Source organism: Electrona antarctica (assembly GCF_951216825.1).
Source record: "Electrona antarctica genome assembly, contig: scaffold_767, whole genome shotgun sequence".
Classification (NCBI taxonomy): Eukaryota; Metazoa; Chordata; class Actinopteri; order Myctophiformes; family Myctophidae; genus Electrona; species Electrona antarctica.
Window position 1 is genome coordinate 28,292 of NW_027637997.1, and position 13,146 is coordinate 41,437.

Sequence of the window (13,146 nt, forward strand, 5' to 3'; positions counted from 1 at the left end):
AGTATTTCATTTCAATGTTTTACAGAGAGGCTGATATTTGAAAGTTCGTAGCGGTCGACAGAGTGCAGTTCTAGTTACTTCAGTCTAGCTTAAACATTAGCTCAACATTTGACTATGTCATTAATATACCTTAGAGCTGTTGTGTGGAAATAATAAAAAAGTCCCCCTATTCTGTGTCATCACACACACACACACACACACACACACGCACACTGCCAGGTGCGGCTGCACAAATAACTTTAGGGCCGGCCCGTCTAGAGTTTAAATGGACAGGTATCAGTCAAAAGGGAGATATCGAAGAGGAAGGATGGATGGGTAACGATCAACATATGGAATGTCAGAACAGGTTCTGACACAGCTTCTGCTCAGCAGCTAGTCTCTAACGGCGGCGCCTCCGGCGTTCCCTGCCCAGACGTCTGTGTCCTCCGTGAGAGTGTGCACGCATCCACCTGGGTGACGTCAGACTGCTGGGCGAGTGCGGTCGCATTGACATGGGATGAACTTTGACCAATAAATCACAATGACCTGGGCACCATATATGGGGGCTGATGTCACGATGACCTGGGAACCTGGGGGCTTGCCTGGGGTGACCAGGGGGCTGATGTCACGATGACCTGGGGGCTTGCCAGGGTGAGCGACGGGGGTTTGAGATAGGTGACGTGAGTCACGTGACAGAGTGACGGGGATTGTGGGTTAGGTGTCAAAAATGAAAGGTTTCATAGTTTAATCACAAAAAACCATAAAGTATCTTAAAATTCTGAAAACTTCCTCATAACTGTACGTAAGAGTACTCAGTTACTTGATTTCTTTCCATCAGGGCACATGTGCACGCACGCACGCACATGTGCGCACATGTGCACGCACGCACGCGCACGCACGCACGCGCGCATGCACGCACGCACGCACACGCACGCACGCGCGCACGCACGCACACACGCACACACACGCTGAGAAGATCAACATACATGACATACCATACATGCCTTATGGTAAACACACTGCCACAAATAGAGAGAGAGAGAGAGAGAGAGAGAGAGAGAGAGAGAGAGAGAGAAAGAGAGAGAGTCTATGAGACAAGACAGATACCGCGTGGGGGGGGGCAGTGTAATTGAGGGATAGATTAATGGACAGACTGAGAGGCCACAGGGGATGAGAGAATACAGAACAGACTGATAGAACGGAGAGAGTGAGAGAGAGGAGAGGATGAAGTGATAGAAGAGAGAGAGACAGACAGACAGACAGACAGACAGACAGACAGACAGACAGACAGACAGACAAGAGTACAAAGTTCTCTTATTATTTTTTACGGGGGAAAGATTTACATATTGATGTATCATTAATATGACATAAGGTTCTATAAAGCAATAATGTAAATCATGTTGGTGTCATGGATGCAAAACAGCTTATTGACAGGAAGGTGACATCTGAGACAATAAATGTTTGAGAAGCACTGGGTTAACCCATTTAGGATTGAGAGCAGAGTCCTCTAAATGAGTGCGTGCGTGCGTGCGTGCGTGCGTACTGACCATGTTGCCTCCACCGGTCCAGTAGAGGTAGAATCCATCGGGGTCAACCTTCAGAGTGATCAGGGTGGGCTGGCCGCTGTTAGGCTCCTGAAACACAGCACGTACGGGGTTAATACGCACACGCACACATCTAATAAAAGGTCCACTTGGTTATCAACTCTCCACTACACACTTTAGAAACAGGCCCAGAAACTACCCTTTTTTTGTCAAATACATTTTTATTAACAGGTTATAAATTATTATACAATTGGTACAGTATTCTTATTTTTCCACTACTCCCGCCAGACATTTTTCAATAAGCCCCATCTCAAAAACTAGTGGGTCAAACTGCACAACCAATATGTCAATTTGAAGCTATGATTCCCTACTTTCATAAGATTAAAAAAACTAAAATTAAATAAAATCCAATGCCTTAATGCCTGTCATGTTTGCTTACATATTCAAATAGAGACAGAATGGCCCATCTCAGCACCTCAGTGTCATATTCTAATACAGACCCAATGCTTTTTTACTTAAAAAATATTTGTCAGGAATAGTGGGTGAACAGGCAGCTTGAAAACTAAGCAAAATTTCATCAACAAATAAAAACTAGACTAAAATGTTAGGAAGGGACTAGTGGACAAGAGATCCAGTATAAGTCATTTTACACTTGGTTGCATGCTGAAAATAGCAGATCTACAAGCTTGTAAATCGGCTATTTTCAGCAAGTGTAAGATGTCATTACGATGACATCAAGGCCCGCCAAAATACATTTTCGTCGACTAAATCAGCTGTAGATTTAGTCGACTAAAATCTCTTGATATTTAGTCGGCTATAACTAGACTTAACACTAGGCTAAAATGGGACTAAAACTAAATGAAGACTATGACTAAAACTAAAATCAAAGTTTTGCTGTCAAAATCAACGCTGGCTGAGAGCATGTTGCAGCGAGCGCTGCAGTTCAGATCAACTCTCTGATGATCTGAAGTGCCTCATGATCTCAGGTTTGTTAAGGAGCCACGGCTTGACAAGAACTGATGTCTATCTGCTGTGAAAGGAAGCTCTGTAGAGCAGAGACTACAGAGAACACTTCAGTCTATACTGCAGTGGTTTTCAACCCTTTTCATATCAAGGTCCATTATGTATTCAGCATTTGAACCACGGACCACCTGATGATGACATTTAGGGCTCTATTTTGGTCCATGCTAAACCCCTTATCCCTAAACTTCTTTGCCTTTCTTCACTATTTTGAAAAACATTTCTGAATAGTTAAAATAGCCAATCTACAAGCTCACAACGTGTCGATGTAGATCGGCTAGTTGAACTATAGAGGGTATGCGCATGCGTGAAGTGAATGGCAAATCGAGTGAGCTTAATGTGTTTAACATCGTTTAATACAATCAGATAGGACTTTTCTGTTTGGATGTGTGGGCAGTCAAGGCCAGAAAGTAGTTTTTTGACACTCAGTAGGCGTTCCCACATAACCTCCGTGTATGATGATGATGTCACGCACATTCAAAAATGTTTTTCAAAATAGTAAAAAATAAAAAAGGCATAGAAGTGTAGGGATAAGGGGTTTAGCATGGACAAAAACATAGCCCTTAGCCTCTCAGACCCAAAACATTTTTTGTTGTCGTCCACAATTCCATGCTGTGTTGATGTTGGTACCATTAGGAGATATAACAGGCAAAACGTTTATCAAAATAATAATTCTTCTATATTCTCTAATATTGTGTGATATAATATACTATTGCACTCTTGAGAACGTAACATGTAGTGTTTAATTTTACACTCTCAAGAGATAAAGATGTAATAGGGGCCATTTGGTTACAAACTCTCCATAATTTAGCTGGGGACCACCTGGAACCCCCTCAAGGACCACTGGTGGTCCCCGGACCACTAGCTTTGTATAGAGAACACTGTTCAGTCTAGTCTAGAGGACGAACAACGTGTGAGAGAGAGAGAGAGAGAGAGAGAGAGAGAGAGAGAGACAGAGAGAGAGACAGAGAGAGAGAGAGAAAGAGAGAGAGAGAGAGAGAGAAAGAGAGAGAAAGAGAGAGACAAACAGACGTCAGACAGTAACATATGTTTTCATGGAAGCAGAACATGGCTAGGCTAGCCCATTAGCCTGACATGCTAACATCTTATTCGTATATACACACACTATAATTATATATGAGAGCCTGCCGCATAATTATTATGACACACACACACACACACACACACACACACACACACACACACACACACACACACACACACACACACACACACACACACACACACACACACACACACACACACACACACACACACACACACACACACACACACACACACACACACACACACACACACACACACACACACACACAGCTCTGTAACGTTTTCTGTCTGTAATTATAGCAGAGAATGGACCAGCTTGTAGATCGGCTATTTTCAAAAGATTTGATACCAATACTTTTGTACGTTTACTCGAGTACAGTTTGATTTCCAGACTTCCAGATCTATTTTTGCAGTATTGATACTTTTACCTAACTACAAAATAGTAGAGAGTACTTTTTCCACCCCTGGACTCGAGAAGCTCCTAGTAGTGATGATGCATGTTGGATGAGAATAATGAGAGTATGAGAATAATCATATCATAATAATTATATCATATTATGTTTATATCATATTATGATGGGGGGAAGGGGAGAATATTTAGGCCTCTCACAAAGATGCAAAGCAATATTATATTATTGTGCCGGCTATAATTTTTTCCAATGGAAATATCCTAAAAAACGGGGTCAAAATTATAATCGGGGACTAGACTATTTGACATTCAATGTTCTATTTCCACAAATGGGTCTTGAAAAATAGGGGTCATCATATAATCAGAGTCGTCTTATATTCGGAACAATACGGTATATCTGATTGTCTTTTATACCACTTAAATGGTTTTCTCCAGAGGTAAATTGCCGACCGCCGATCCGAGTCATTTGGAGTGAAAATTGTCCAATTTAAATCGTTGGCCAAATCGATTAGAGCGCCTCAAATTGGTATTTTTTTAAAGATATTATTACCTTCAGTCTGAGCTCCATGGAAGGCTTGCAAAAAGGTTTCTACAGCGAATGTACTTTGATGAAGAACGTATGCAACATCTATCCAGATTATATCTGGAGATAAACATGTGCACGCCATATCTCTAGGTAGATAATATCTCTAACATGTTTTGTTATGTTAGGAGAATTCCATGATAGAAGGCTTTCTCACCTTTATTTGCAGTTGTTACGTCCCCACCAAAGAGGTCCAGGTGTTATTTTGTGCAAAAGTGCATTATTAGCTATTTCCCCTAATATAAGCCCTCAAGTTTTTGTGCTAATTCGCTTATTTCCATCAAAATAAGTAGTAAAGTGTGCCGCTTGGGATACATTATGAAGATTTATTTAATCATTTATTGATTTTTGAGCGATGGAAATAAGCGAATTAACACCCCAGTGCCCCATTCAATTCAATGCAATTCAATTCATTGAGGGCTTATAATTATGGTAGGGGAAATAGCGCTTTTGCACAAAATAACACCTGGACCTCTTCAGTGGGGACGAAACAACTACAAATAAAGGTAAGAAACCCTTCATTAAGACATGCGAATCCCTTGACTCCTTCAAAACCGCTCTCAAAGGGCACCTACGGATGGCTGCAATTCGAAACTGGCCCCCGTAAAATCTGAATCCCCCCCCACCACCCCCCCCTTTTTTCCCCTCACTGTATATATTTATTTTCCCTTTTTACCTCCTTTATGATGAATTCCTGTTCTGTCTATAGAAGTGTCTATTTGTACGTCTCTAAATGTTTTGATGATTTGAACATGGTGGACCCTATTGGAAACAAGTGTAATGCTTAATTGGGTCGTCCACTCACAGTTAACAGCCTTTGTATTGAGTTTGTGCTTGAAATGTACTGTAATTCTGAAAACTGTTAATAAATTCTTCAATCAATCAATCAATTCTAGCATCGAATTCTCCTTTAACTAAACTCCTACTTCCATGTTTGTCCTAATCATAACCAAACCTTGATTTGTGACTTTAATTACAACTTTCATGTGCAGTTCTGTAGCTTCTGTGGAGACACACACACACACACACACACACACACACACACACACATGCCGCTTGGGATACATTATGAAGATTTATTTAATCATTTATTGATTTTTGAGCGATGGAAATAAGCGAATTAACACCCCAGTGCCCCATTCAATTCAATGCAATTCAATTCATTGAGGGCTTATAATTATGGTAGGGGAAATAGCGCTTTTGCACAAAATAACACCTGGACCTCTTCAGTGGGGACGAAACAACTACAAATAAAGGTAAGAAACCCTTCATTAAGACATGCGAATCCCTTGACTCCTTCAAAACCGCTCTCAAAGGGCACCTACGGATGGCTGCAATTCGAAACTGGCCCCCGTAAAATCTGAATCCCCCCCCACCACCCCCCCCTTTTTTCCCCTCACTGTATATATTTATTTTCCCTTTTTACCTCCTTTATGATGAATTCCTGTTCTGTCTATTTGTACGTCTCTAAATGTTTTGATGATTTGAACATGGTGGACCCTATTGGAAACAAGTGTAATGCTTAATTGGGTCGTCCACTCACAGTTAACAGCCTTTGTATTGAGTTTGTGCTTGAAATGTACTGTAATTCTGAAAACTGTTAATAAATTCTTCAATCAATCAATCAATTCTAGCATCGAATTCTCCTTTAACTAAACTCCTACTTCCATGTTTGTCCTAATCATAACCAAACCTTGATTTGTGACTTTAATTACAACTTTCATGTGCAGTTCTGTAGCTTCTGTGGAGACACACACACACACACACACACACACACACACACACACACACACACACACACACACACACACACACACACACACACACACACACACACACACACACACACACACACACACACACACACACACACACACACACACACACACACACACACACACACACACACACACACACACACACACACACACACACACACACACACACACACAGGTTTGGAAGGTGTAGTGAACACTCAGCTACAATCTGTCTGAAAGCCTTTACTCGATGAGCCTAGACTGAAGTCGAGGCCATGCTGGCTTGCGGTGGACATTTTTGGTCCAAATTCCATTTTTTTGCCATGAACATACAAAATGAGCAGACAATAATATCACCAGAAACACATAAAGAGCTAGCTTTGGATGACCATAACAGGTCTGCAACTGTGAGACCCAGTTACAGGTCCATTTGGTACCATTTGTACACTCCGGTACAAATGGTCAGTTAAGCACAGTAATACCATGGTCAGTACACCAGTTACTAGTAGTTTTGGCACTGTGGGCAGGTGCCAAATCGAGCTGGAAAGAAAAATTTGCATCTCCATGAAGCTTGTCAACATACTGAAGCACAATGTACTAAAGATGAATGCCACAATTTTTGTATTTTTCCAGTTTTTCATGTGTCTATGAGGTGACAGTACTTCATTAGACACCCTGGAGTAATTGTCTCCACCAGGCCGAAGGCATGGGGAGAGAGTATGTTTTGCACTCCGTCCGTGTGTGTGTGTGTCCTTCCTTCCGTCCGTCTGTGTACAGCTAATCTCCGGCACCGTTAACCCGGCCGATACCAAACTTTGCACACACACACTCCCTGGATGCCAACGATGAACCTCTGCCCCACATTTTCCAGAACGGCCAGTTATAGCGCCACCATAAGGCAGCTTTTCACATTTTTTACCTACAACTGCACCGATCTGCGTGAAACGTTGCATGCACACTCCCTAGAGGCCAAGGACAAACCTTTGACCTGCATTTTCCGCATCTGCCTTTTATAGCGCCACCAGGAGGCCGACTTTTGTAAAACACATTTTTTGATATTACTCCTCCAGATTCTGTCCAAAAAGCTCACAAATCGTTACACAGTATCTCTATGGTCATGTGCTCAAGTCGGATCTGTCCGATATTTCATATTCCATCCTAATTGGCTATAATTGGCTTTCACAGTTTGCAAGATTGCCCCGTTTTGAACAATAGCCTCAAATCATGAACGCAGCATGCAATTTACGTGAAATCTTTCACACTTTTTCTTACTAGGCTGAGGAATATATCCCACCCTTTTCACATTGGCCTGTTATAGCGCCACCAACAGGTTGATTTTTTCCAAACACATTTTTGGAACAAAATGCCTCAAATCATCCAATTGCCATCAAAGGCTTATGAAGAAATGGCAATCGGTACACATGATCTCTGTAGTCATGTGATCAAGACGAGTCTGTTGGCTGATTTGGCTAAGATTGCCTTCCAGTTTTCAGGAGTGGCCCGTTTTGTACAAAATGCTGCACATGTCCTGCTCATCCAGAATTCTATTCTCAGAGATGCTATGAGTGATCTGGCTCTGCATTTCCTCAACAAAATGAAGAAAATTGTTGCAAAAAAAAAAACATCCTCCTAAACATTTTGCCAAACATCACACACACTCCTATCCTCCTGGTGGAGACCTGTGCCCGGAAGGGCACTTTTTCTAGTTTTTATGTGCAATGGTGTATTAACTTTGTATTTAGGGTTTCTTCCTAGAGGCTGAACCCTTGACAGTCAAACGGGCCAATGAAATAAACTAATGTAATATAGTGACATCACATTATCAGCCCCTCCCCCTTTATCATACAACTACAGCTGTGGGTGCGGCTTCAGTTCAGGTGGATCACCACCCATCAGGCAAACCAGGCGTACTTAATGAACTGGTGGGCGTGCCCACAAAAAAACAACATTTTAACAAATACTGTACACTTTTATGAAAAAATTATACCTCCTTATAAAACAATAGAAACCTGATGTTTTAGGGTGGAAAAAAATCACTGAATCTTTAAACTATTGTAATTTGTTGATAGGATTTTTTGATTTTCATGAGCTGTACGCCATAATCATCAAGATTAAAACAAAAACGTTTTAAATACTTCACTTCACAAAGTTTCACTTTTTGAATTATTTTACAGAAGAAAATTAACTTTTACACAATATTCTATGGAGCTGTATATACTGTTCCATGTTTCTATATCCTGTGACGTGACGGTCCCAAATGGAACCCGACCATTACTCAATAACAGCATCCCTACTTGATCATCGATGTTATAAGAAATGGGACCATAATTTATACACAATCGTGTGTGTGTGTGTGTGTGTGTGTGTGTGTGTGTGTGTGTGTGTGTGTGTGTGTGTGTGTGTGTGTGTGTGTGTGTGTGCGTGCGTGCGTGCGTGCGTGCGTGCGTGCGTCACAGTTTTTTCCCCACTATATCGTAGTTGGATAAACAAACAAACAGATTATGCAGTGTGTGCGTGCGTGCGTGCGTCCGGAACGTGACACACTCCAAACACGGACTCTAAAAATATCATTTCCATGATGCTGATACAGCAGATTAATTAATAATAACGTATTCGTGTGCGAGTCCATTCGGGTCAACAAAACATCAACATGTAAACATTGGCAACGTAAGCCAAAAAGCAGGGAGGGGACGTAAACAATGATTCAGGATTACTGTGTATTCATGACCACTGGTTCAGTTCAGGCCATACATGGGCAGCTGGCAGCCCAGGGGCCACATGTGGCCCCCACCGTCACTAAGTTAACAGTCAGCTGGTGGCCCGGGGGCCACATGTGGCCCCCACCGTCACTAAGTTAACAGGCAGCTGGTGGCCCGGGGGCCACATGCGGCCCCCACCGTCACTAAGTTAACAGGCAGCTGGTGGCCCGGGGGCCACATGCGGCCCCCACCGTCACTAAGTTAACAGGCAGCTGGCGGCCCGGGGGCCACATGCGGCCCCCACCGTCACTAAATTAAAGGGGAATACCACTTATTTTCAACATTAATTACTATGTCATTAATATGCCATAGAGCTGTTGTGTGGAAATAATTTTAAAAAAGTCCCCCCATTTGTGTTGCCTAGAACTGGAGGTCTGAAAAAAATCATTACATGGTGAAGTACATATTGATGATGTCATCAAGATGTATTTCACCATGTTAATGATTTAACATGGTGACGTTGACCAGTGGACACTGCATTGGTGACGTTTGGGAACCACTGTTTTAGACCAGTGGTTTGCAACATTGTTCATATATCAAGAAGGTCCATTATTTATTCAGCATTTGAGCCACGGACCACCATTGATGAGATTTAGTCTCTCGGACTCAAAACTAAAGCATATTTTGTTATCGTTGGATAATATGTTGTGCACAATTCCATGCTGTATTGACGTTGGTACCATTAGGAGAGATAACAGGCAAACGTTGATAAAAAAAATCAATTCTACATGCTCTATTTGTGTAGACTTCTTGTAAATTAAGTAATGCAGATGTTTAACAACAATCTAACTCTTGAGACCGTAAAATGAGTTCTGGTTGAGTGGTGACGGTGTCAAGATTTTATGGCATTGGAGGAGGAGAGGAGAGGAGAGGAGAGGGGATGGGATGGACAGAGAAGTCAGTCCATTTAAGGCCAAAAGTCAACAGTTTTTCTTTATCAGAGACATGAAAGGAACTAATAAAACTGATATGGATTCACACACACACACACACACACACACACACACACACACACACACACACACACACACACACACACACACACACACACACACACACACACACACACACACACACACACACACACACACACACACACACACACACACACACACACACACACACACACACACACCAAGTCAACCGTGATGACCAAAGCAGCAATGCATGTTGAGTGTTATATCAGCTCTCTCTCTCTCTCTAATATCCAGTGTGAGATACAGCGTTGACTTACAGGGGGAATTCCATTCAGACCACGCACGCACTCACACACGCACTGTGTCGCCTCCGCAACACGTTGTGAGCTTGTAGATCGGCTATTTTCAGCACGCGGAAATTTGCAGGATGAGACGTTCAGAAACTTTTGCCTTCACAATAAAATAATTAGCTGTCACAAGTTGAAAAGAGAGATGGGCCGGGCATCATTATTTTTCACATGGCCCATATGAGAAGCAGAATGGAAAAGGATTACAGATTCAGTGGCATTACACATTGCAAAAGGGTGCAGGAAGAGTGGGCACCTAAACACTGCGGGCACCTCAGTGTTAAATTGGCTATTTTTTCCAAAATGTAAACAAAAAAAAGGAATTAATTTGGATAATGTTAATGGACATATTGTCGTTTTCACTTGTTTAATCCCAAAGGGGATTTATCTTTCTTTGTTTAAGGTTTGGGCTTTATTCCAATAAGAAAATTCAACATATTTGAGACAATGTATTTCTTCGAAAAGGAAATCGAAAATTGAGTTGTTGTTTTTTTGTCAAAATCGTGCAGCCCTACTTTAAACCCGAATGAAACAATGAAAACATAACTCGTGTAACTCGTGATTGGGAGGGAAGCTGTTCTTTATCAATTAATTTGTGTAACTCGTGACTCGTGAAATTGTTAACACTTCTGATGACTTATAAAGATCGCCTAAACAATAGCATTAGGCGATTATGTGTCCGGTTCATTTTGTGGTGAATTTTGGGGTTTTCAAAATAAAAGACGCTGCTGGATCCGGCAGGGAAGTTGCAGCACCGGAGTCAATGGTGGTGGTCGATGAGTTAAGGTCATCCAGAACGCAGGAGGGCAGGCCAATGGTCATTAGGATACACGCGCTCGCGCAAACGCGCGCACACATGTGACACCACACACTTTGTTTACCGTAAAGGCCATGCACCCTGTGGCGTAATTAGGGTGTGTGTGTGTGTGTGTGTGTGGAGGGGGGGGGGGGGGGGGGGGGCAGGGTAGGTTGGTAATTGGTCCCCACCCCCTCGTTAAGGACCAGATTAAGAAACACTGAAAGCTCTCCTGTCTGTCTGTCTGTCTGTCTCTTAGCAGTTTTTGTGTGGTGCTAACCACTCCTACACGCAGCAATGTGTGTATGTATGTCTGTCGCTGTGTCTGTATGTCTGTCGCTGTGTCTGTATGTCTAAGCACGAAAGTACCTTTCACTGTGCAACAGTGTCACTGTTGCGCACGCACGCACCCACACACACACTTGCAAGTACAGTACAGTGCAGTACAGTACACTAGTACAGTACAGTACAGTACAGTACAGTACAGTACAGTACAGTACAGTACAGTACAGTACAGTACAGTACAGTACAGTACAGTACAGTACAGTACCAACTCACTTCAGACGGGTCTGATTTTTTTGTATTAAGCTGTGCTTTCGTTGAAATGTACTCATTCTACATACTGTGAATACGATCAATCAATCAATCAATCAACGAGAGAGAGAGAGAGAGAGAGAGAGAAGCTATAGGTAAGCCTATAGTGATGCCATCAGCACAAACCACAGCTAACGTTACATAAGTGAGGAACTGATAAGAATGAATGCTGTTCAGTCCAACATATACGTGTGTGAGTGTGAGTGTGTGTGTGTGTGTGTGTGTGTGCGCGTGGGGGAGTGCGCGAGTCAGAGCGTGTACGAAGGTACAAACATCCGTGCACTCTCTGACTAACATTAACAACCACGAGAGTTCAGCTGCGTAGAGAGTGTGTGTCACGCTCAACAGAGTATACATGCAAACTGTGTGTATGCGCGTGCGCGTGTGTGTAAGGCTGATGACATTACCTAACCTTTGGACTGCAGAGAGAGAGAAGGAGAGAGAAGACTTGTTTTCCACAGCCAAGTGATGATGGAGAATAACCGGGAGCCAATGGAGGGAGCGGAGAAGGGGGAGACATGTGAGAATTTTGGCTGGTTGAAGACTAAGCGAGCTGCGGCATTGTGGATCAATAAAGTGCACATGCCGGTGATGCCAGTAGACCAGGGGTGTCCACTCAGTCTAGATGAGGGGGGGCGTGTCCACTCAGTCTAGATGAGGGAGTGTGTCCACTCGGTCTAGATGAGTAGATGAGGGGGGCGTGTCCACTCAGTCTAGATGAGGGGGCGTGTCCACTCAGTCTAGATGAGGGAGTGTGTCCACTCGGTCTAGATGAGGGGGCGTGTCCACTCAGTCTAGATGAGGGGGGCGTGTCCACTCGGTCTAGATGAGGGGGCGTGTCCACTCGGTCTAGATGAGGGGGCGTGTCCACTCAGTCTAGATGAGGGGGCGTGTCCACTCGGTCTAGATGAGGGGGCGTGTCCACGAGATTCCTTGTGAATCATAGCGGAAGCAAAATGGAAGAAAGGAAGGGGACGTTCGGTATAGGCCAATCAGAGGCGCGACTCCCTCTTTCCCAGCGGCACTTGCTGTGGCAATCTCCCGGAAAAGACGCGCTGTGATTGGCCAGTATAGTCACTTGAGTGGCAGCGACGCAGCGTGCCTTCAGGACTTCCGCTTGACTTCCTCCTCCCGTTGCAGACAGGTCGCTCCAACGAACTGCAGCGACCAACGAGGCATCTATATTTGTTTATATCTATGCATGTGCATATCCCAGGGAGAGAGAGAGACAGAGGAAATGCATGTGCATATCCCAGGGAGAGAGAGAGAGACAGAGGAAGTGAGGGAGGAGTGCAGCCAAAATGACTCTGTACGTCAATCACTCTTCGCCCACACTTCACATGTGGCAGTGGTTGACCTTCTAACCTCTCTCT

The 13,146-nt window shown here is 43.3% G+C and overlaps 1 protein-coding gene across 1 annotated transcript in view; it reads right to left on the reverse strand.

The window, feature by feature from the left end:
• Positions 1-1,613, reverse strand: part of LOC306918481 (1-phosphatidylinositol 4,5-bisphosphate phosphodiesterase beta-3-like) — a gene marked incomplete at both ends in the record, with an annotated part of 29,396 nt that extends 27,783 nt beyond the window's left edge. Inside the window, one exon of the mRNA XM_079531383.1 lies at positions 1,527-1,613. Coding sequence (XP_079387509.1) covers positions 1,527-1,613 — 87 coding nt within the window. The remainder of the gene's footprint in view (positions 1-1,526) is intronic.
• Between the last annotated feature and the right edge of the window lie 11,533 nt (positions 1,614-13,146).